Source organism: Heteronotia binoei, chromosome 2, assembly GCF_032191835.1.
Source record: "Heteronotia binoei isolate CCM8104 ecotype False Entrance Well chromosome 2, APGP_CSIRO_Hbin_v1, whole genome shotgun sequence".
NCBI classification, from domain to species: Eukaryota; Metazoa; Chordata; class Lepidosauria; order Squamata; family Gekkonidae; genus Heteronotia; species Heteronotia binoei.
Window position 1 is genome coordinate 96,283,534 of NC_083224.1, and position 23,246 is coordinate 96,306,779.

At 45.1% G+C, this 23,246-nt stretch overlaps 2 protein-coding genes across 7 annotated transcripts in view; one reads left to right on the forward strand and one right to left on the reverse strand.

Moving 5' to 3' along the window:
• Window positions 1-14,098, forward strand: part of DMAP1 (DNA methyltransferase 1 associated protein 1) — a 64,009-nt gene extending 49,911 nt beyond the window's left edge. For all 6 annotated transcript variants that reach the window (XM_060231687.1, XM_060231686.1, XM_060231684.1 and 3 more), the window contains 3 exons: window positions 8,152-8,224; window positions 9,105-9,388; window positions 13,786-14,098. In XM_060231687.1, coding sequence (XP_060087670.1) covers window positions 8,152-8,224; window positions 9,105-9,388; window positions 13,786-13,845 — 417 coding nt within the window. In that variant the 3' untranslated portion in view covers window positions 13,846-14,098. The remainder of the gene's footprint in view (window positions 1-8,151; window positions 8,225-9,104; window positions 9,389-13,785) is intronic.
• Window positions 14,099-19,076: 4,978 nt separating this feature from the next.
• Window positions 19,077-23,246, reverse strand: part of ERI3 (ERI1 exoribonuclease family member 3) — a 790,890-nt gene continuing 786,720 nt past the window's right edge. Inside the window, exon 8 of the mRNA XM_060231702.1 lies at window positions 19,077-20,513. Within this exon, the coding sequence (XP_060087685.1) occupies window positions 20,431-20,513 (83 nt within the window). The 3' untranslated portion in view covers window positions 19,077-20,430. The remainder of the gene's footprint in view (window positions 20,514-23,246) is intronic.

Here is a 23,246-nt window from a genome sequence, read left to right on the forward strand (position 1 = left end):
TATGTCTTGAGTAAGCATTTTTAGAGGATGTTTTGTGTTCTGAAACTTTGGAACTCTCTCCCCAGGGAGATTTGTCTGTCTCCCTCTATCGATGTCTTCTGCCAGTGGGTGAAGATTGTGTTGGTTTGCCATACCCCCAGTAATGGTTATGGGCCTTCTCCCAGGTTCTGGTGTTGAATGTTTGTGTTTTTATTGAATTGTTGTAATAATAATTCAATTGTTAAATTGTTCAGATCTTCATGTTTTTACATTTGCCATCCTGGTGACAGTAGTTGAGTGGAACGGTGTCATAAAAATGTTTTAAATAAATAATAGGTAAATCTCAGAGCTTTTAAAAAAGTGGTGGTTTTACTGTGGTAGATTTCATTAAGCAGGCTCTGGGATGGCACCCAGTAAGTTTGAAGAATGGTCAAGATTTTTAAAACATTTTCTTTGATCAAGTTTAAATAGAATATGTGACTGGAGCTCACTGCTCCAGGGTGAGGCTGAGGACACAATGTAGAATTGAAAGACTAGCTGAACAGTTGTGTGAATGCCAAAGCAGTTCAGGACTTCAGCAGTCAACAACTCCAGGGATGTTGCCAGTACCTGACTGGAGGGTCCAGAAAAAGGGGCAGAATATCTATTCCATGCTTCCAGTGCTGGAGTCCAACACCTCCTTCTGAACGTGTGACTGCTGGGCCATGAGTATTGATTCAGTCCCCTGTGCCTGAGTCCTAAGAAACTTCCTTAAGTCTAGGTTTACTGATTTTTAAACACTAATTCACAAAATGTAATAATTGGTTCCTGTCATTAGGAAACACACTCCTCCTCCAGCTTTGAATGGTAGAAAAGAGAACCAGTTCTGATGAACCTCTGTCAAGAGCAAGAGAGGCTGTGTTTCTCGAGCTTTCATGCTCAGATGATCTTGCAAGGGTTTTCATAATCTGAAGGGAAGGAGGGGCTGCAAGAGAGATCCATATGTGTTTTATTGGCTCTCCCCAAACTGCTTTCATTGCCCACCTTGGCCTCTAGATATCTTGCTTGTTTGCCTTCATTTTTTGGGGGGATGAAGAAAGATAATCTTTCTCTATTGCTAATTTGTTTTATTTAGTCCACATTCATCCCTCTCTTCCTCCAAGGAACTCAGGACAGCATTCATCGTTGTTCCCATTTGCCACTGTGTACACCGGCTCTCATCTTCCTCTAACCACATGGCTATGATTCATACATTGGTGTATAGACCTTTTATTTATTTTTCTCTTGCTACGCAGTTCATGTATTTCCAGGTTGTTTATGGCAAGGACAAAGGCTCAGAGTCCCTAAATCAAAAGCAATGCTGGCATAATTATAAACACAATCTGGCATTACAAAGAGGGCTGTAGGGAGAGGCTGTCAGAGGAAGAGAGCATCCAAAATATACTAACCTAAACAATCCTAGCTAATAAGTTCTTCAACTTGAGCAGCCCATTCTTTGAGGTATTATTACAATGGGACTTCAGCAATAATAAATAATTCTGGTAGACTACTACAGATAGGAAAGCCTGCTACTCCCTGTTCTGTTTGCATTTGCTTAGGAACAGAACTTTCTTCTGTAATGCATTGAGTTGTGATCTAAAACTCTGGCTAATTGGGGTCTTACTGGTAGTTAGGAAAGTGATTTGCTGCTGAACAGGAAAGAAAAGTTGCAGTTTGCTATCTCTGATCTGATAAGGTGGGATGGAAGCCCTTCAGAAGATTCATGTGTTCAAACCACAGTGGAGGAATATTAAGTGCTCCCAGAAGAATCTGCCATATCACTCACAAAGGCCAGTGACAGAAACTGTGGGAAGGGGTAGAACTCCAAGCACAGTACTATTATGAGCTTATTGATTTAACACATAACAACTCCCAGCATGGAAATGTTACCACTTTGAATTGTGCTGTACAGGAAGGCATAACAATGTCATTTCAGACATGTTATCTGCAAGTTACCCGTAGGTGGTTAAGAGTTTTGGGCACTGTTGGCATAACTCTTCAATTTACAAAACTGGCTTAGTCTTCATGGTTCTGTGTCAGATTCCAGTAATACCATTCTGCTAAGGAGAATTGTAAAAGAGTTGGAGGATTGTATTAATCTGCCTCCATGAAATGCTCAAGCACTTCTTGTCTGGAAGAAGTTTATGCCCATGTTCTTATTCATGTTGACATTTTGCTTTACATTGTGAATACCCACATTTAATAAAATGAACACTAGTACTTCATAAAATCTCCATGTGTTGCTCAAAAGGTGATGTATGCTTTCTCTTGCAGATGAAGATATTGTAGCAAAAAAGAGGAAAGCTTGGGAGATGGAATGACTAAATTTTTTGTGTGTGGCTAGTTTCATTTTCTGACCAGACACCAAGGCTGTGTTTGGTAGCCAGTATAATCTTAATCTTATTTCCCATTATTGGGATAATAACTTGGATCACTCATTCAACTCACAGATGGCTTGAGTTACCCTTATTATAAGAAAGTGATGCTGGGCCTCATTCCCTCCCAGATGGGTCTCTGAAGCAAGCAGAAAGAGCCTGGAATAAACTGTTTCACAGTGCAGTCCAAAGAACACTTTCCTGTGTGTTCTGGAATAGGTCATTGAATAGACCTAAATAGGGTTCTGGGTAGACCTAGACTGGGTAGACCCAGTCAGAAACTCACTTGGAGCATGGAATGAGATGTAGCCAGATTAATGCGTCTCCATATAACCACAGTTAGCTTGTCTGTAAGAGGGCTGCTTTTCGTAGCCTCTGCTGTTCTGTCAAAGTTGGCTGTAGCAAAAACCTGCAGCTCTTCCTCCAGAAGCCGTGCTGGCTGCATTGTGCTCTCTGCGGCTCAGGCTAGTGGAGCGCTGGGCCTTTCCCTACCATTGAGACAGCCAGGCTAACGGAGCCTACCTAACGGATTATCAGCACCCTGTGAGTAATAGACTCCTCATTTAGTTTTAATACATTTTGCATAGAGAGCAATCAGCCTTCATCAGTCTTAAAGATGAATTGGCTTAGCCAGCTAAATTTTAAAGATATTAGTCCTACAGCAGCCGCATAAATCATAACGTTTTCTTAATGACGGTAAAATTAAAATATACTCTTGCTTGAAGAAGCCAATGGAGCTTTCATGTTCACAGGCCAAATCCTCCCCCAAAATTAAAGGGAAGCTTAATTGATATTCTTTAAAGCTGAGTAAACTCAAACAGCTTCGCTTCTCCTGGGTTGGCCTCGTATTTCTTCTGCGCTCTGTTGGTAGATCTAAACCCATACTGACTGTTTCTGCTTTTTCCCACCCTCTGTGTCGCCAATAAGTTGTATTATAACTTAGAAAAGGGTAATGTTAAGTATTTCCGAACTGTTCAGCTGGTTGTCATTGTTTTCCGCTACTGGCTAGGTAAAAGGAAACTTCCTTACTGGCCAGTGACAGCCCTCTGATTGGCATGGCAGGTGAGGAAGACTGGCCCTCTTTCTTGCTGCTGGTTTATCTTGATGGTGATACAAGAGCTTATAGGAGCTACAGAAGAGGCTGGTGCTGTTTCTAGAAGAGAAATGATAATTGAAAGCACTGGCCAGAATGTGAGAGATATTCTTTGCAATTAGAAAGGTGCCTTGGCTGTTACTTGGATCAGAAAATTCCACATGGTTCCCTTCAGATCCCATCCACCAGAGTGGCATGTACTTGTCTAGGCAAACATGTAGTTTGCAGAGTGAGCAGATAATTTAAGAAAGTCCTGTTGAGTAAAACAGAGGACCTAAAAAGTGCAGTGTTCTAACATTGATCAGCCAGATGCTTCTGAGAAGTTTACAAGCCAGGCATGAAGACGAAAGTTTTCCCCTGTTGTCTGTCCCTCAGCGACTAATATTCAGAGACTGACTGCTTTTAGGCTTGGAGGTTCTATTTCTTAATAAGTGGTTGAATTTTGGAAGTATAACATGATTGTTCTGTGGTACAGAACCATTGACAGAATAGGCTCTTATTAGAGAGCCAGCACTCTAATAGTCATAGTGTTAGAGAGGTCACCATTTTTAACTGTTAGGTCCAAAGCAGATGCAATGTTGGTGGTTCTGTGTTTGGTATAACCAAGTGTGTGAGGGTGTCTTCTTCACACCTGGCATGCAGGACACCGATTTGGATCAGTTCTGGCTATTGGCCACAGCGTATTGTTGGAACTCTCTGTCTGGGGCAGTGATGCTCTGTAGTCTTGGTGCTTGGGGGGGCACAGTGGGAGGGCTTCTAGTGTCCTGGCGCCACTGGTGGATCTCCTGATGGCACTTGGTTTTTTGACCATCGTGTGGCACAGAGTGTTGGACTGGATGGGCCATTGACCTGATCCAACATGGCTTCTCTTATGTTCTTATCAGGACTGTTCTGCCTCCCTCTGTGCAGCCCCTGAGCTATTTTACCTGACTCAACCTTGTGGAGTTGCAGTTTGCCCTGCTGGAATAAACTATAAAGAGCCTGTGCAAAAAATAGCAGGAAAGTGGTATTGGCAAGGAGGTGAAACCCCCCCTCCCCATGGCCCTCATCTGAATTAGCATGCCACACACTGGCTACAGAGCTGGATTAACAATTAGGCCAAGTAATTACTGGCCTATGGACCCCCATGTCTTTAGGGGCCCCGGGCTAGCTTCCCCACACAGTTTCCCCCCCTACTTGCAACCCTCCCAGCACACACACAGCCAGCAACTGAGCCGCTCTTTGCCCAACTTGCCTGGTGTGGCTACTGCTGGCATTGTTGCCAAGTTTGCCTCTCTCTGCCTCTCTTTCACAGCTTAGTAAAAGCAGCTTTTAAGAAGGTGCCTGCAGACTGTAGCAGGGCCATGGGCAGCAGGGCAGGGGCTCAGACTCTGAGGTAATTTGTGAGGGAGGCCCAGAGATTTTGACTGCCTAAGGGTCTCCACAGGGTTTAATCCAGCAGTGACTTGCTACTTAGAAGTGCTTGGGAGTTCCTTCATAGAATCAACATCTTGTCTCATTTGGCCCTTAGAGCCTAAGTGCAAACAGCTTCTGATTGCTTCTAACAATGAAGATCAGCTTTATTAATAAGCAGTTTTACTCAGCATAAGTAATAGCTTTGAATGTTTTATGTAGATAGAGCAGTTTTTAATATAGTTGCCATGCAGCGCATTGAAATAAACAAATTGATGACTGCTTTGACCTATAATGAACTCTGGTGAGAACCAGAGAGTTGAAGAATGAAGCTGGAGCCAAGAGGGAGAATAAAAAAGAGATAAACGAGAGAATTTTGAGCCAATTTCAGGAGGGGTGTCCAAGAGAGGAGGTTCTACAACTGACATCACCAGGCCCAGATGGTATACATCTAAGAGTTCTGAAAGAATTAAAATGTGAACTTGTGGATCTCCTGACAAAAATAGTCTATCCCTAAAATCTGCCTCCATTCCTGATGACTAGAATGTAGCTAATGTAACCCCTATCTATAAAAGGGTTCCAGAGGAAATCTGGAAAATTACAAGCCAGTCTGTCTAATGTTAATACTACGTAAATTGGTGGAATCTGTTATCAAAGGTAAAATCAGTTGGACACATTGATGAACAAAAGCTACAGAGGAAGAATGAGCATGGATTCTGTAAGCGAAGATTTTGCCTCACTTACCTTTTAGATTTTTTTGAGGGGGTGAACAAACATGTGGATACGTGTGACCCAGTAGATGTTGTTTGCCCAGACTTCCAATAAGCTTTTGGTCAAGTTCCTCATCAAAGGTTCCTAAGTAAACTCAGCAGTCACAGGATAAGAGGATAAGTCTTCTTATGATTTAAAAACTGGTTAATTAGCAGGAAACAGTGTGAGTATAAATAGTTTTCACTGTGGAAGGTGGCAAGCAGTGGGGTACTACAGAGCTTGATACTATGTCCAGTGCTTTTTAATGTTAATGAGTTGGAGTTGGGAGTAAGCAGTGAAGTGGCTAAACTTGCAGGTGACACTACATTGTTGATGACAGTGACAACCAGGGAGGACTGTGAGGTGCTTCAGAGGGATCTTTTGAGTCTGGGTGAATGGGGGTCAACGAGGCAAAAATAATGCACATTGGAGCCAAAAATCCTAACTATAAATATACCTTGATGACATCTGCATTGGTGAAACTGACCAGGAGAGAGATCTTGGAGTCCTGGTAGATAACTCACTGAAGATGTTGACTCAGTGTGTGACTGCAATAAAGAAGGCAAAGGCTATGCTGGGGATTATTAGGAAGGAGATCAAAAACAAATCAGCCAGTATCATAATGCCCCTGTATGAATCTATGATGCAGCCTCATCTGGAATACTATGTACAGTACTCACTACAATTCAATTTAATTTATTTGTTCAGATTTTAATTCTGCAAGCGGAATGGGTCCCCTTGGGAGGAGGGGCTGTTCTTTTAAGCAGAAAATGCGGTGGCTTGCTTAATCCAAGCTCATTGGAGCTTGGGAGCTAAGCAGGATCAGCAACAGTTAGCACTTGGATGGGAGACCATCAAGGAAGGCTATGTGTTTCTTTCTTGCCTGGAATGCTCCAGGATTGGGGTCACCATGAGTCACTTGCGATTTGACAGCATATTCTTCTGTCATATGAATAGGCATCTCTTAATTCATTGTTGTCTCTTGCTGGCCCCTTTTAGCACCCCATTGCTCGACATCTGTCCCCAGGTTTCTGTAACAGACTTGCATGATTCGAGCTGATGCTAAAGAGTAACCTTTGCCCACCTATTACAGACCTGTGAGTCCCACCCAACTGCCCTATTTCCATCCAAAGATTGCTGCCAGAGCTTGATGCTCCTTTCATGACTGGAAGAGAGCTGGGCATGCAAGAATTGGGCAGTGTGAGATTTCCTTGGGAGCTGTCATGAGTCATTGCTGCCTTATGTGAGTCAAGAGCAGATGTTTTGTGAGGCATCCCTAAAATTGGTTATCTTGGCAACCAGCTGAAGTACATTTCCTTATTATCCAGCTTACAAGTGTGAGTGTGTCTGGGGTGTGTTTCCCTGGACTATACCTTTCCTAGTTTCAGCCTGACTGTGTAGATTTTGCACAGGATTGCTATTCATAGGAAGATTGCAACTGCTGTACTGTCATAAATTTAGCTTCTATTGTATGCTGCTCCGATGGATAGATCATTCTAGTACTTCGTCTGTGAACTGGTCATATGAATCTCCTCTGAATGAAAAAAGCAGGTGTGAGCATCCCAGCTTCCTGTTCAAAAAATCTTAACGGGGCTTGAGTGAGGGTGGTGTCTGTATTCCATATGGCAGAATCAAGAGCTCCATCCTAATCTTGCAATTGCTCTTAGTATAGCCAGAAGAATGATTCCTGTGCCCATGGGAAAGGAAGGCCTGAGGGTGGTGAGAGTGGCAGAGGAACCTTGCAGGCAGTCTTCCTTTTAAAGCCCAGGGATGTGTGGGGAAATGTTAGCGTGGCTGATTTTCCTTATATGTGCAGGGACCTGTTTTCCATGTTGAATTGTGTGTGATGCCGTTCTTGTGAACTTGTCCTGAGCCACATATGCCCAAGGGGCTGGAGTGCGTGGGGTCACACTAAGTATGATCTCATGCCCAGCTTGCATTCCCTACCAGATCCTTCCCCCTTTCCCCAGCTCCTATGTGAATGCACACTTCTCCAATTGAGTAAGCTTGTGTGCTCTTTGTGTCTCTTCGCATCTTTTGTTAGAAAGCTGGCTCTGTAAATGAATCCCATGGCTCTGGGCTTGGCAGGTAAAGGGAGAAGGAAGTCTGTTAGTGCGCGAGTATAATCAGGCTGGCAAGAGCAAGTAAAGTAGGGCAGCATCGCACATTAGCTACTGTGTAATTGAGCTCTTTGATGGGCAGAGCACTGCGGGAGAGGGTTCGAAGCAGAGCAGAACTTTTGTTGTTAATTCAGTTGCACATGGAAGCTGTAAAGCTGCGCATCTCTGCATCTTGGCGCCGGGAGAACTGAAAAGCCCTCACGACCAGGCTTTTCAGTCCCTGCCCTTGGCCCTAGTCTGCAAACTTTCAGGCCTTCTCTCTGCCTCCCTCTCCCAGCGCTTGATTTCTCTTTTCTCTCTTTTTCTTTGGTTTGCTTTTTTCCCCCCCTGCACTATAAAAAGCAAAGCTCCCTTGCCGTTTGAACTAGGCGGCTGTGAGTGAGGGCTAGCTCAGAGCTGTGTGGCTGTTACCTTTGTATTCCAGATGAAACTGCCGAGCTCCGTGGGACAGAAGAAGATTAAAGCCTTGGAGCAGATGCTGATGGAACTCGGAGTAGGTGAGTAAAGAGGGCAGGTAGAGAGAGAGAGAGACCCACGGAGCAAAGCCTTTGTAGTCGAGAGGGGCTATTTTTTCCCCCTAGTAATACAGCCAGTTCCTTGAATAACACTATGTGAATGGGTTTGAAAATAATACCTTGTGTGTTTTGTTTAAAAAAAGGGGGGGGGGATAAAAGTTAGAAGATGATGCACAAGAATTTTTTTAATTCCTCCCAGTAGAAAAGTATTTGAACAGTGTCTTTGTCTGCCTTTCTCTTGTTTGAGCTCTTTAAGCTACCAAGAGTGACAGCCTGCTATTAAGGAGACAAATCTCTTCGTGCAGGGACAGGCACTGCTAAGGACAGAGTGGGGAAATAGTGGTTGTTGTTTGGGGGACTCTACCTGGCTCTTGGGCTTTTTTGCTGCTACTCTTTTGGCTGAGCCCTGCCCTACCTATGTGGAGATATGCCTAGCATGCTGTAAATGTCTTCCAATTGCACAGCTAGCTGTTGACAGAAAGGGCAAAATCCAACCCTACTGTGCCCAAGCCTCTTTTGAGAGGGCAGCAGACTTCCTGACCCAGTGAGTGCAGAGATGTTCTGCTCCAGCTGGGGCATGATGATAAATGGACTTACGTAGCAAGGAGCTTCCCTTCAAGATGTGCTGGCACCTGGATTCTGCTTCATCTTACCTGGCCTAAAATGGCTGTGTGTTGGAGCTGGACAGGCAGCCTCATTGTCCTGTGTCTGGAGCAATAGAGTTCCTGCTGCTACATCTAGCAGAGAATGAAGCAAGTATTCACCTTAGATAATTGTGCAAGAACAATCCCACAGCTAGCAGGGGACAAAAAGCATGCTATGGAGCGTCTGTGCTTATCTTTCCTTCTCTTGCCTCCCACAGACCTGAACCCAATGCCAACAGAAGAGATTGTTCAGATGTTCAATGAGTTGCGCAGTGATCTGGTGCTGCTTTATGAGCTCAAGCAAGCCTTTGCTAACTGTGAATATGAGCTGCAGATGCTGCGGCACCGCTATGAGGCACTGGCAAAAGCAGGTGGCACAGGACCCAGCACCGAGAGTGGCTCCCATGCTGATGGGCATTCAGGCCCCTGCAGTGATGAGGGCAAGAGTGACATCAAGGATCAGATCATTGATGTGGTGGGGGCACCTCTCACACCCAATTCGGTGAGTGGGTATTGGTGTTGGGGAGTTCACAGTATTTGGAGGGGCACCCATGCTTCTTTTTTGTCCCTGCTGGCTGCTGTGCTTAGAGAAGGATGTGGGAAGGCAGCAATCTCGAGGGCTTTTGGAAATTAAAATCCTGCATGTCAGGGAGTAAGAGTAGCTAAGGAATGTCCTTGTGTGTTCCCACCCCAAGGCCACATGCTCCGGATGTTGTAGTTGCTCTTCTTTTGGCATATCCATACATGCAGTTCCAAGGGCCACAACCTTGCAAGGTGGAGCAGGGCTGCTGGAAGGGACAAGTCCAATTTGGTGGCTGGAAGCCAGCATACAACTTGAAAACTGACTCCTATGAAGTGTTCCATCTTTTTTCACCAGCTGTATCTTGCAAGAGACCTGGGCATTGTGGGCAAGCCATTTCTCTCTCCCTCCCTTCATCTCTGGGGCTTGCTCACTCCCCCCCACCTCCCCAATAATCTATAACTGAGTCCAAACAGCTCATTTAAATTTCTTAGATGGAAACTTTATCCCAGTGAACTGCATGGGAATAATGAGCTTACATGCAATGATGCTTGCTTAGTGTGATTGTGATCAGGCCCATGGTTGGCTGGACCTGCAGCCCTCCTGACTCAATGCATGACAGCTGTTAATGATCCTCAACTTTGTTCCATCCTGCCTTCAACAAGGTCAAAATGGTATACATAGTTCTGTCCTCCTCTAATCAGGCTGAAAGAGAAAGTGGTTGCCTCAGGATCACATGGCAGAGTCAGGTTTTGAACCCAGGCTTCCCCTGTTCCAGTTCAGTATGGTAACCACTGCAGAGCCCTGGATCTGGATGCTGTCCATTGTGCTAGTGCAGCAATGTGTCAGAATCTTTAGCAGAATATCTGGGTTTGGGTTTTTGTGTGTGTTTGGGTTTTTTTAACATGGAAAGTACTTCTTTCCCTATTGGGTGGCATGTCATTTGAGTAACAGCTAGTTTTTTGAGGACAAAGTAGAGGCATTTCCTGTTGCGTGGGCTGGAGTATGCTGTCAGGCTTCCTCTCCTTCTCTAGAGGGGATGAAATCTCAAGGTTCACCAACATTTCTGGGCCAGTTCATTGCTGTTTGTTCCCTGTAGAAACTTTGCTGATATTGTGTCTGTTTGCAGATGTTTTCATTCATATGTCCCCTAGTCCTGGTCTCTTCAAACACTGTGCTTAGGATGGGAACAAAGGAGAATGTAGGCAGCGTAAATAGGGTTAATATGACCTGGGCCCTGACATATTTGAAAGAAATATAATCAAGTTAATTCACTGCAAGGCAAATTTGGTACCTAAAGGGCCCCCCTGTTAAATACAGCTCTGACCTTTACCGGCTGGTTACACAAAGACGACACAATTAGATTAGTCCAAGACAAAAGGTCAAGCGCATTCACACTGCTACCACTTTATGCTGCCTTTGAAAGAGAAGGAAATTCCACCCAGCAGGAGGGGGGCAGCCCAGGGAGGCACATTGGCACTGTTGAGATGGTGGAGGCATACCTGGTTGGGGAATGGTATTGCAGGAAGGAGACACCGCTGACAGTCAGAGACTAGGGATTGTATGATTGATTCTTGGGAGCAGATTTTGGGATCATTCTTCTGCCTTTTGGGGCAAGGAAGGCATGGGAGGCTTGTTCTGCCTTGGCAGGATCTTGTTGTTGCCATATGCTTCAGAGTCTGTTCATTACTTACCACTTGAGCTCTTTGTGAGAGTCAGGAATAATCGTGGGGCTTGAGTTCGGATGTATGGCTGAGAAGGAGGACTGGGAGATTAACCTTTGGATAATCTGCCTGATTTCAAGTGGAATTTTAGTGAGCCTACCCTGCAGTTGTGAGAGTTCCAGACTATTCTGTCCCTTCACCTCAGTGGTTTGTATTTCTGTTTGGAAACTTTCATGTCCCTTTTGCATTTTTCTGGGAAAGTGATAAACATGCCTGCTGCCATAATGTGTGACTTGGCCCCTAGTGATATCCTCCCAAAATTGTGGCTTCCATTCCCAGCACCTGTGCACCTGGTTGCTCCTCATCCCAAAGCAGGGTTTGGAATCCACCAGTGTTTGCCACCTGTCCTAGTAACAGTTCTGCCCAGTTCATGCTCTCTCAGCTTAAGTAACAGGTACAGGCATGCGAACTGTGTGTGGTATGATTACCATAACTAGGCAGTGGTGTGAATCTGAAGGACTACTCAGGCACCAAGGAGGGCTACTGTTCCCTCCCCCTTACTCTTCACATCTTTTACTTTGTCATCAGCAAGGGTGAGGTGGACACTGACCTTATGTGTAGTTCTGCAAGAGAGAGTGAGAGCTTTGCATACATCTGCCAATGACCTTATCTGTAGGGTCCACATTGCTCTTGCAAGCTAGCAAGGTAAAAACTAGAAGTGAACATTTCCTTGTTCAGAAATGCCACTTCCGTGAGCTTGGCTGCTAGCCATTTTATCACCAGTCCCCTCCTATCCAGCCCAGTCTTTATTATTCCAAGATGGGATCCTCGATCTTGTGCTGGCCACTGCTAGCAGCCCACAGTGAAGGCAGCCTTCTCCCTCTACCCTGGAGCACTGCTCGGTTGACCCAGGAGGGACGCTACTATGGGCCTTTGGAGGGTGAAAGGTGAGTGTAGCTTGGAACAAATTAGTTCCAAGCAGAAGTGCAGCCAGTTACTCCAGATTAGAGCCTTTGATTTGCACAACTCAGACTCCACTTGCCCATCTGTAATGAGTTGACTCTCCTCAGAATTCCTCACATCAGCACACTTTGTTCCTGGGCTCACAAGTCAGCCCATTAATGGGGAAAGGAAAGGACCTTGCCTCTAAGAAGTCTCAGGTTCAGAGTCAGAATCATTTGACTTTTAAGCTGCCTTTATCTGAACTCCTGCCGGCTCCTTGTTTTCTCAGCCTGCTTGAAAGTGAGAAGTTACATTGTTAACTTCAAACATCCTTCCTTCCAGATGAAGTTGGAAAGCCCGCTTGCACATATCTATAAATGTGTGTATGTACCAGGATACAAGGGGGTATGTGTGTGCGTGTCTGTATGTGCATGTGTGTGCATAATGTAAAAATATTCTCATTTTAAAATCATTCTTTTCCATTAACAGAGCACTGGGTTCCCAGGCTCTTGTAAATTATAATATAGAACATTTTTTCAAACCAGACACTTTTCGTTTTTGCCCACGGCGACGGACGGAGCCAAGCCAGGGAAGGTGATTAATATGAATTTGTGACATATTTGAAAGATGGCTCTTTTGCCATATAAAGATTATCAAACACATGCACTCATCCCCATTAATTCGACAGCCTCACTGGGAAGCTCTCAAGCCCCCACTTCTTTGTTTCCAGGTTGGACTGGCTGCTCAGATTTTATCTTTTTGGTCTTTAATTCCCAAACACTAGGCTTTGTTTTCATAGGGAGCCTGTTAACAAAGTGGTGCAGATTCTCCACTGATCAAAAACTGTGGAAGGCGTTTCCTCTGAATCCCGCAGTGGGCCACTGTTCCAGTCATGCTCATTGCATTTTCGACCATGGAGGATGGGTGCAGTGGCAAGAAGCGTGGGAGCTTCATTACTATTGCAAGCTCTCTTAATAGTTTGTGACTCAGAAGCATTTAAAGCAAGCAAAGGAAGGTGGTAGATGGGGAGCTCATATGCCAGGAGAGCATGTTTGGGTTTGAACTTCTTCCCTCTGCTGGCTGTTGGCCCAGGAAAGGAGAGGTTGCTTGGGATAATGCTTTGTGCTCCTTCCCATATGCTTAAACTGCCCCCATGATGCAATGCTGGGACATTTCTCTGGGACTTTGCCTGCTTCCTTTTCCCCTGCATTATCTTCTCCTCCTTCCCTCATTTTTTGTTCCTGACTTCCTGGCCTTTTTATTGTATGCTCTTGGCAACAGCCCGTAACCACCTCAGGGATCAGGCATTAGACAGAGGGGCCTGGGGCCTACTGCAGTGCATCCTTGGGGCAGGTTTCAGGCTAACCTGTGCTGTGTCCCCTCTACTGCCCAAATAACAACTGCTGAAGTATGCTTTGTAGTTAGCTGCCTAGTACAATGGAATTTGCTGTCAATATTTGGATCCTTTCTGGCACTATATTGTTTTGCAAGACGACCGGTCTCCCTTTCCTTGTAAGCAAATATAAGCAAACTGCATGTTGTCCCTTAAAGTTCTTTCCTCCCACATTTCTATGTCTCTGGGTATCCAGAACTGGGCCCGACATTTGTGGCAGTGGGGTTTTTGTGCGGTGATCTTCCTTCTATGTTACCAGCCCTGGTATCTTGGGATTGGCAGTGTTTTCAGGAAAGAATGTTTGTGTTTTATGCAATACTAAGTCAGGTTCATCTTTTCTTGCTAATCATCTAAACCCCTTGACTTTTCTTTCTGAACAGAGAAAACGCAGAGAATCTGCCTCCAGTTCTTCATCTGTCAAAAAAGTGAAGAAGCCTTGAGTAATGAAGGTCCCAATTGAAGGAAAAGAACATTGGCTGCAGGGTCAAGGAAGCTGTATTTGCCCTGAACCATGGCAGTGACTTTTATGCTGGAAAATTCCTGCAGCGGTATTGCCCAAAAGGGGTATGGCTGCCCCAGATAAAGGGGCTGAATTTGCTCACAGCAGTTTCCTGTTGGGTGGTGCTGAGGTGATTGCATTATCTTTCTCATGTCTGACTTTTGTAAACTTCTTTATAAATACAGAATCTCTTACCTTTTGTCCCACAATTGGATTCAGCAGACAGGAGCAGGCAGGAAGACAGAATGAGGTTACTCCTAGGCTTCTTTTGTCGGGATTGTTCCATAAATGGGCATGTGCAGGAACAGAATAATCACTCAGACCTCCAGAACTTCATCCTGTCTACAGTTCCTTGATAGGATGCTGCCAATGAGTAGGTCATTATTTTTATCTCATAGCAGTGGGAGGAGAAGACTGGGTTTGGAGTCTTTAAAATAACAGTGCAGTTGGAGAAGCTGTAAGGAAGATCTGTATGACTGATCTGTTTTGAGGGAAATGATGTTCTGCCTTTGTGTGGCATCCTTGGAATCTCCTAATTCTTGCTATGGTACCACTCAGGCAGTGTCTTCCATGCTCTTGGCTCAGAGCAGCCATACTAGCCATCTGCTGAACACTGACATAACACCGACTTCACCACTGTAAGACACGTGCAGTATGTGGCATTGCATCAGGTTACCCAACTAAAAAAAGGGATTGAAGTTGCATATGAAAGCTGACTTTCAAAGGAACACTTTGTTTTAGTTGATGCACACATCTGTTGCAAAGCTGCCATTTTAGAAGAGGAATGTTGTATGAAAGAGAAGGAATGCCTCTTCCAGGATGCTGTCTGTAACCCAAGGTTTTCCTGTATACTAGACATAAAAGCAAATTAAGAAGTCAATCTGCCCTGTCAATCAGTGCAAACATTGCATCACCCTTTCTTTACATCTGTAGTGGGTAAGGTGCACTCTGCCAATCTCTTACAACCAGGCCCAGCCCGAGAGTGCGTGTGGCCCCAGGCAGCCTCAATGCCCACTGCTCCCCGCTGCCCCCCTCCGCAGCGCCTCCCTCTCCTTCCCACACTTTTAATTTTAATTCCTGGGGAACCGGCAATGAAGCACGGACTTCCAGGGCTCTTTCAAGGTGCCCCCCCCCCCCCCGGCTGATCAGCCAGAAAAGTCACAGGGAGGCCGGGGGCTCCCATGCTGGCCTTCTGGCACTCTCAGGACATTCAGTGCTGGGGAAAACCAGCAAGCCGCTGAAAAAGCTCTCTCACTTCTCTCCCACACGATCTGGGGAGGAAGCAGCAGCAGCCACTTTTTCAGCGGCTTGCTGGTTTTTCCACCGCTGCCCCAACATCCTGAGAGTGCTGGAAGGCCAGCATAGGAGCCGCTGGCCTCCCCATGGCTTTTCCCGCCAATTAGCTATTGGTGAGGGAGGGACCACCATGAAAGAGCCCGGGGAGCAGGTGCTTTGCTGCTGGTTCCCCGAGCATTAAAAATTGGGTGGGAAGGAGGGGGAAGCAGGTAGGCAACCTTAGACATGTTCCAGGAAATCTTACAGACATGTTCTGAACCTTGTTGGTCTCCTGTGAATGTATTGTAAAGATTGGGTTCCAGCGATAAATAAGCCTCCAAACTGAGGAAAGACGGATGAAATGTCTTGAAATCTAGAACAGACGTCTTTGGAAGGGCTTCTTTAATTCCATGAACTAAATACTGGAAAACTGTCACTCCTTGGTGACTGGAAAGACTGCTTTTGAACTGTCTTCCGTTAATGTCTTCTTGCCACATGCTCTTGTCTATTTGAAGTTCTATGTGCAAGCTCTGTCAGGACACCACTGACCTTTGCATTACACTGTTTTGTTGTTTACAACTAACCAAAAGCAGCCTTGTACTCTACGTGATTATGCATCAATGCTTGGCTGTAGTGTAATGAGTTTTGTGCTAGCACAATGCATTCTGTCTCTGAGGCCTGGGCTAAATGATGCAGGTCAGCATAGGAAGTGCTGAGCATAGGAAGTACAGAGTATTTATTCATTTGCAGAGGTTACCACTTGGGTTTGGTAACCTCTACCACTTGAGTTGGTAGTTTGCCCTCTCAGGAATCCAATTTAAGAACTCTTTGTTCTTAAGAGCCAGTTTGGTGTAGTGGTTAAGTGTGTGAAGTCTAATCTGGGAGAACCAGGTTTGATTCCCCACTCCTCGATATGCAACTGCTGGAGTGACCTTGGGTCAGTCATAACTTTCTCCGAGTTCTGCTCAAGAGCAGTTCTTGGAGAGCTCTCTGAGCCCCATCTACCTCAAAAGGTGTCCGTTGTAGAGAGGGGAAGGAGATTGTAAGCCACTCTGTGACTTCAAGTGAAGACCAGGATATAAATCCAATTTTTTCTTCTTCTCTTTGATGATTTGATGTAGTATTGTCTGTGCAAACCAGAGGTGCTCTGGAATAGGACAGTTGTCTTGCTTCTGGGTCAGTGAAGGAGTTAGCTGTATTCACTTTTGAATTGTAAAGGCCAATGAATGTCATTATCATTGATTTAGACCCTATTTGAGGTGCAAAGCTTTTGGAAGCTTGGATATAGCTGGCAGTCACTATAGGTGTGTCTAGTATTCCATACAAACACAGGGGGGAAAAACAGTATTCAACTATATATAATTTAACTCTTTAGAGGAAGGCACAAAAGTGGATTTGATAATGTATGAATAATGTTTAGTGAGATTTCCAAAGTCACAGACTGTGAAGGTTTTGGTTTTTGCTACTTAAATATAGCCATAGGCATAATCTTTACCATAAGGAAGGCAGTGTCTGAATTTAGCAACACATGTGGCAGGTAATGACAATAATACCTCCTGCAGCTCCTTAGTCCTTAGTTATGTGGATATCTTGGGAGCCTGAAACTTGGAATTCTAGTACTAACTTATGAGAAAGCCTTTCAAATACTCTGCACTTGAAATCTCTTCCCTAGCCTCTTGCCTTGTTTCACCACTGAATTGTGCTTGCCCTGAATGACCAGAATGCCCCTACCTTTCTATTTTTTTTAAAAAAAATAATAGCCTTCCATCAGATTCATGTTGGCAGAGGTGGTGTGACACCCTTGCCTGGACCTGTCAGACCTGACTCACAATTTACCCTCCACTTCCCCTTTCAAGTGCAACTGGGAATCGATTGTGCATGATAACGCCCTTTGATTTACATTCTTGCTGGCAGAAAGAAAGGTCAAAGGCCAAGTTCTTCGTTTTCATAGAAAACTAATTAGATGACTCCATCGACTCTGAATCAATAAAAACTGATCAGGTGATTACACAGAGGGAGCCATTAAAATCCCTGTGACCTTTGATCCGAAGTCCTAACCTGAGGTGGGAGAGACTTAGTTGTTTTCTAGTGACGTACAGGACAACCCCCTCCCAAAAAAGACTGTCCTGAGTGGGCTAACACAGGACATTTACACACAGGTTGTCTGCCAGAGTTTCAAAGCATATAAGAGGTACTGCTACAATGGGCAGGGAAAACTACATGGAAAAATTGAAATAGTGGTGATTGCTTTTGGCTTTCCTTAGAAAACATGCCGAGGGACAGCTTTGCCTATGTAGCTTGTGCAGTTTGTAGTCTTGGTATTGTAATCTGCATTATAAGAGATGGTTCACATTGGTGCATAAAGCCATTTTATGTCATGTAACATTAAACAAACAGTAGATCCAGGCTGGCAGCTGTGTTGGTCTAAAGCAGCAGAACAAATTTTGAGTCCAGTGGCAGCTTTAAGACCAACAAAAGTTTATTCATGGTATGAGCTTTCATGTGCAAGCACACTTTTCAGATGCTTGCACGTGAAAGCTCATACCATGAATAAACTTTTGTTGGTCTTAAAGCTGCCACTGGACTCAAAATTTGTTGAACAAACATTAGACATTGGACTTCACTGGTCAATTTTTTTAAAAAAATTCTAATATCTAATATGAATTATGATTTTTTAAAAGTTGCGTCTGTAAGAGAGCCAGTTTGGTGTAGTGGTTAAGTGTGCGGACTCTTATCTGGGAGAACCGAGTTTGATTCCCCACTCCTCCACTTGCAGCTGCTGGAATGGCCTTGGGTTAGCCATAGCACTCGCAGGAGTTGTCCTTGAAAGGGCAGCTGCTGTGAGAGTCCTCTCAACCCCACTCACCTCACAGGGTGACTGTTGTGGGGGAGGAAGATAAAGGAGATTGTAAGTCGCTCTCAGTCTCTGATTCAGAGAGAAGGGCAGGGTGTAAATCTGCTTTCTTCTTCAGTCTTCTTCTAAGCTTTGCTTAATGCTCCATAGTGTTATTTCAGGCCCAGTAGAGAGGGAGAACACATTTTCTTGCCCTGATTAAGCTACAATTCTAGTTACAGTTAAACATGAGGTGGGGGAGGGTGCATAAATTCACTGCTGTTGCCAACGTGCTTGTAATTTGGATTGTCTGCTTACCTTGCCTCAGTGTGATTCATCCCTGATAGTGCAGTGAATGGTGGGAATCAGGTGTCTTGAAGTCTTTCCGTTATTTAAAGCAGAAGACATGCAAACTTTTAGTGATGTTTGTATGGTTTCATCTTCTCCTATCCTTTCTGTGATGTCCTCTAGGGTGTCGTCTAGCATCTACCTCTAGGGTGGGGTGCAGTACAAGGCTAGGCAGCATGGGACTAAGTATGGCCTTTTCTCACTAGCCTTCCACAGGAGCCCTGTTCACAAGTTACAGTGAATACATCATATGAGTGTTCAGTGTTTTCTTTGTGCATGTTGAGTAATTCTCATGTTACATCAGTGAACGTGCAGCTCAATGTGTGATTTAAACCCCAGATTTAGTTAGGTACTGGTCCTTGGAGTCACTTGTAAACACATGTTGGCTCTTTCTTGCAAAGAGATTTATGCACATACAGGGAATCACTTTTACAGGCAAACAGGGCCAAAGACGAACCTACAAGGAAGCAGCCAGTGATCTGCTTTGCGTATTGTGTTTTCTGACCTACTGGTGGGAATGCCCAGATGCATTTTAGAAGCATATTTAGAAGCATCAGTGCCATGAAAGCATGCAATGTATTCAAGATGGCAGGAGCCATGAAGCAGGGGCTGTCAGGTTTTGTGTGGTGGAAAATGGGGAGCTAATGGTCTTACTACTATTTGGGAAAGCACCTCAGGTCCCCCCCCCCCCCCACAGCAGCACACAAGAAGTCACATTCCTTTTCCCCAAACTTTATTCATGTGGCACATTTACAGCAAGGATGGGAGTAACGAGCTGATGTAGAGGTCAGTCGGGTTCAGCTGGAACATCCACACACCATGCATTATTTACTGGGAAGGCCCAGTGCCTGTATCAGCTCACAGCCTGAGTGCTGCATGGGCAGTGCCCTCTTAGTGTAGCTCCAGGAAGGCAGCAGCCGGGACCTATCCATCTGGGGAGCCATTCAGCAAAGGCGAGGGGGTGGGGTAGGCAGTTTCAGGAGATCGCTGAGTTGGGGAACAGAAGAATCATCCTATGTCCTCCTTTCTCCCACAGTGGTACAAGGGTGATGGGAAGAACAGGCTGCAGATCTGAAGCAACAAACCAGTTGCTGCCATGTGCCACTGTGGGAGGGGGGAGGATGTCAGTTTAGTAAAAGGGCTGAGATTTTAGTCAATTTGTAGAGCCCTGCCAGGAACCAAGCTTGGGAACACAAGCAGGCTAGCAGTGATGGGTACGTCCACTGCCTGCAATGGACAGCATGCTTGATGAGGGCCATGCACAAGCTCTTGATGGATGTGTTACCGAAATGGCAAGGGACATCATGCCTGAAGGAGCAAAGAAGGAAGAAGCAAGAAATGCTGTACATGGTGTCAAGCATCAACCAGGATGCTCCAGCCTATGATGGCTCCTGCTGAACAGTCCCAGGGAGATAGGTAGCCTCTGGTGGGTGGGGAATACAGGCACTTCACCTTGAACAGAAAGAGCCGATCTTCCTTAGTCACATACAGGAGGAATAAAAGGGTTAGTGTTTGCTTAAAATGGGGGAAGGGAGGAGAGGGAGAATGAGCCTGCTGAAGAAAGAGGGCTGTCTGACTGCTGCTTCGTCAATATTTAGCTGACACGCAGAAGACACTAACAGATTCACACGGGGAAAAGGGGAATTGATGGCAGCTGTTAAGATATTGGACTCAAAATAATAAGGGCAACTGCCCCAAACATTGCACCATGGTCTTGCTATAGGCGCAAAAGTGAGCTGAGAGATAGAGAAAGAGAAAGACGCCAATGGAAATCAGAAGCCAACAAAAGGGAAAACAATCTACATCTCTAACCATGTGGAGCAAGCACCCTAGGGGGCTGCAGGCTAGGCCAGGCCGGGCAGGCAGCTGGCCCCAGAGAGGGAGTCACGTCAGGCCTACACAGAGATTCCAGTTCCATATATACAGCCTCTACTGGCAGAACAGCAAAACTGACGGAGTCGTGGGGTTGCTCGTTCCTCTGTCCTCTTTCTGTCATTCGAACGCTCCAGCCCATCACACCCATGTAGCAGGAGCCAGCCGCATGCAGCCCTGTCCGGCCGGCCCCGGAGATCAAAAGGGCTTGGAGGTCTGCTTGAAGATGAACCCTCTGTGAGCCAATGTCTTCATAATGTTGGCAATGTTCTTGCAGTCATCTGCCAGCCAGAGAGAGAATGGAAGAGAGGTCACATTGAACCTTGCTTACAGGTAAGAAAACAACAGTGGGGGGAAATAACACACAAAAACCTTGTACTATATGCATACAGTAGTCCATACAAAAATGCTGACATCTCACTGGCATGGACACACATGCACACCTTAGATGCATGATGGCACCACTGGCAATGCCACTATCCTATTTAAATTTTTAACTGTGGCTCTGAGATTATTCAGATCGTTATGAGTTATATAGGTTTGTCTGTTCCCATTTCTAACTCAGCGGGTCATATTTTACTTTGGTAGTACGACAGCAATGGTGTGAATGCATTTTTAAATGAATTCTGTAGGCAACCTGTTGGATCTTGTGAACAAGTCACATCACTTACGGATCTACTCTGCTGTGCCCCCCAACCCATTCACTGACATAGAGCTGCATGGAGTCAGGCCCTCTGTCTACCCACAAGTGCCAGAGTAGAGCTATATTAGCCAGTTCGGTGTAGTGGTTAAGTGCATGGATTCTTACCTCCTCTAAGGACCTATTTTTTATTTTTTTAAATAGTTTACAAGTCACTGGCCTGATCTAAGTATTTATAGTCCCATAATATGTAATCAATGAACACCTGCACCAATCTAGACAAAGGTATCTTATTTATTTATGTATTTTATTAAATTTCTATCCCACTCTCCCCTAACAGGCTCAGGGCAGCTAACAACAGTTAAAACAAAATGTTAAAACAGAGTTGAAATAAAATCATTAAAACATTTCATACAGTTCAGAATTCAAACATGTAATACAGTTTCAGGTTCACTCCCTAGGATCCAAAATGGAGAATTTTAGTGCTTATTGAGCGCTACATATAATGATATTAATGTTATTTGGTGCTCTGCATTTATACTGGGATAGGTTCAGGTATCAATGCGATGGGATAGTGGAATAGTGGTCGCCTCCCTGTTAGATATTAAACACTAGTTTAAACAATCCTATCTTGCAGGCCCTGCAGAATTGTGGCAAGTCCCACAGGGCCCTGATATTTTCAGGGAGGGCGTTCCACAGGGCAGGGGCTTTCACTGAAAAGGCTCTCGCTCTAGTGGTGGGCAGTTGACCTTCTTTTGGTCCGGGGATCATGAGAAGGTTTTGTGAGCTTGATTGAAGTGCTCTCTGAGGCTCATACGGGGAAAGGTGGTCCCGGAGATAGACAGGTCCCAGGCCATATAGGGCTTTAAAGGTTGTAACCAGCACCCTGAAGCAAACCCGGAATGCCACAGGCAACCAGTACAATGATTCCAGCGCAGGTTGAATGTGCTCCCGTAAAGGTAGCTCCATTAACAACCTGGCTGCTGCATTTTGCACCAGTTGCAGCTTCCAAATTTGCGTTGAGGGCAGGCCCATGTAGAAGGCATTACAGTATTCTATTCTCAATGTGACCGTCGCATGGATCACCGTTGCCAAGTCGCCGTGCTCTTGGTATGGGACTAACTGCCTTATTCATCTAAGATGATAAAATGCAGATTTGGCAGTGGCTGCCACCTAGGCCTCCAAAGTTAGTAAAGGTTCCAGGAGCACCCCTAGACTCTTGACCCTAGAAGTTGGTGCTAAAGGCTCCCTATCAAAGGTCGGTAAAGGAATCTCCCTTCCCAGACCGCCACAACTTAGGCACAGAACCAAATTTCATCCTCCTTGGCCATACTGTAAATATGCCTATTTCTTTAACTAGTGTGAATTATGTATATGTGGAGGTCACTTAAATCAGCATAAATTATTCTGTGCACCAACTTTGGAATATTTGGATAGAACAATACACAAGCCCAAGTCCTGACTGTGCCCTTTACTCCCTACCTTTACTCTTGGGGATTGCTCTGTTGCCAGCCTTGCACTGTATCTGTATAAAAGATTTCCCACAGCTAGTGTAGAAAGCATCCACCGCTCAGTGTCTGGTCTGTGTCTGCATCTACCGCTCAGTGTCTGTTGGTCATCTGGCATCCATCTGAGGCACATTAAGATTAATCCAAAAGGCATTGCATTAGTCAGGAATGATGTCTCAGGATTGTCTTCTTCCACATTTTTCTGTTTGAAGAGGAAGCAGTTGCACCTCTTAAACTGAACCAAGACGGACTTGGTACGCAGTGCAGACATTGTCTAAAGAGCTGGATCTCAGCTCTTGGCCACAAATGCATGGTACTCTTACCATGTTGAAGCATTTTTGTTCTTCAGTCACACAGTCGAGTCCGACTCTTTGCGACCCCATGGACAAAGTCACGCCAGGCCCTCCTGTCTTCCACCATCCTCCGAAGTCTGCTCAAATCCGTGTTAGTTACATCAGTAACGCTGTCCAGCCATCTCATCTTTTGCTGTCCCCTTCTTTTTTTGCCTTCTGTCTTTCCCAGCATCAAAGTCTTCTCCAGTGAGTGCTCCCTTCTTATTTGGTGGCCAAAGTATTTGAGCTTCAGCATCTGACCTTCCAGTGAACAGTCAGGGTTGATTTCCTTTAGAACTGACTTATTTGATCTTCTTGCAGTCCAAGGGACTCTCTTCTCCAGCACCACATCTCAAAAGCATCTGTTCTTCTGCGCTCGGCCTTCCTTATGGCCCAACTCTCACAGCCATACATTACTACTGGGAATACCACTGCTTTGACTATACGGGCTTTTGTTGGCAGGGTGATGTTTCTTCTTTTTATTATACTGCCTAGGTTCGCCATAGCTGTCTTCCCAAGGAGCAAACATCTTTT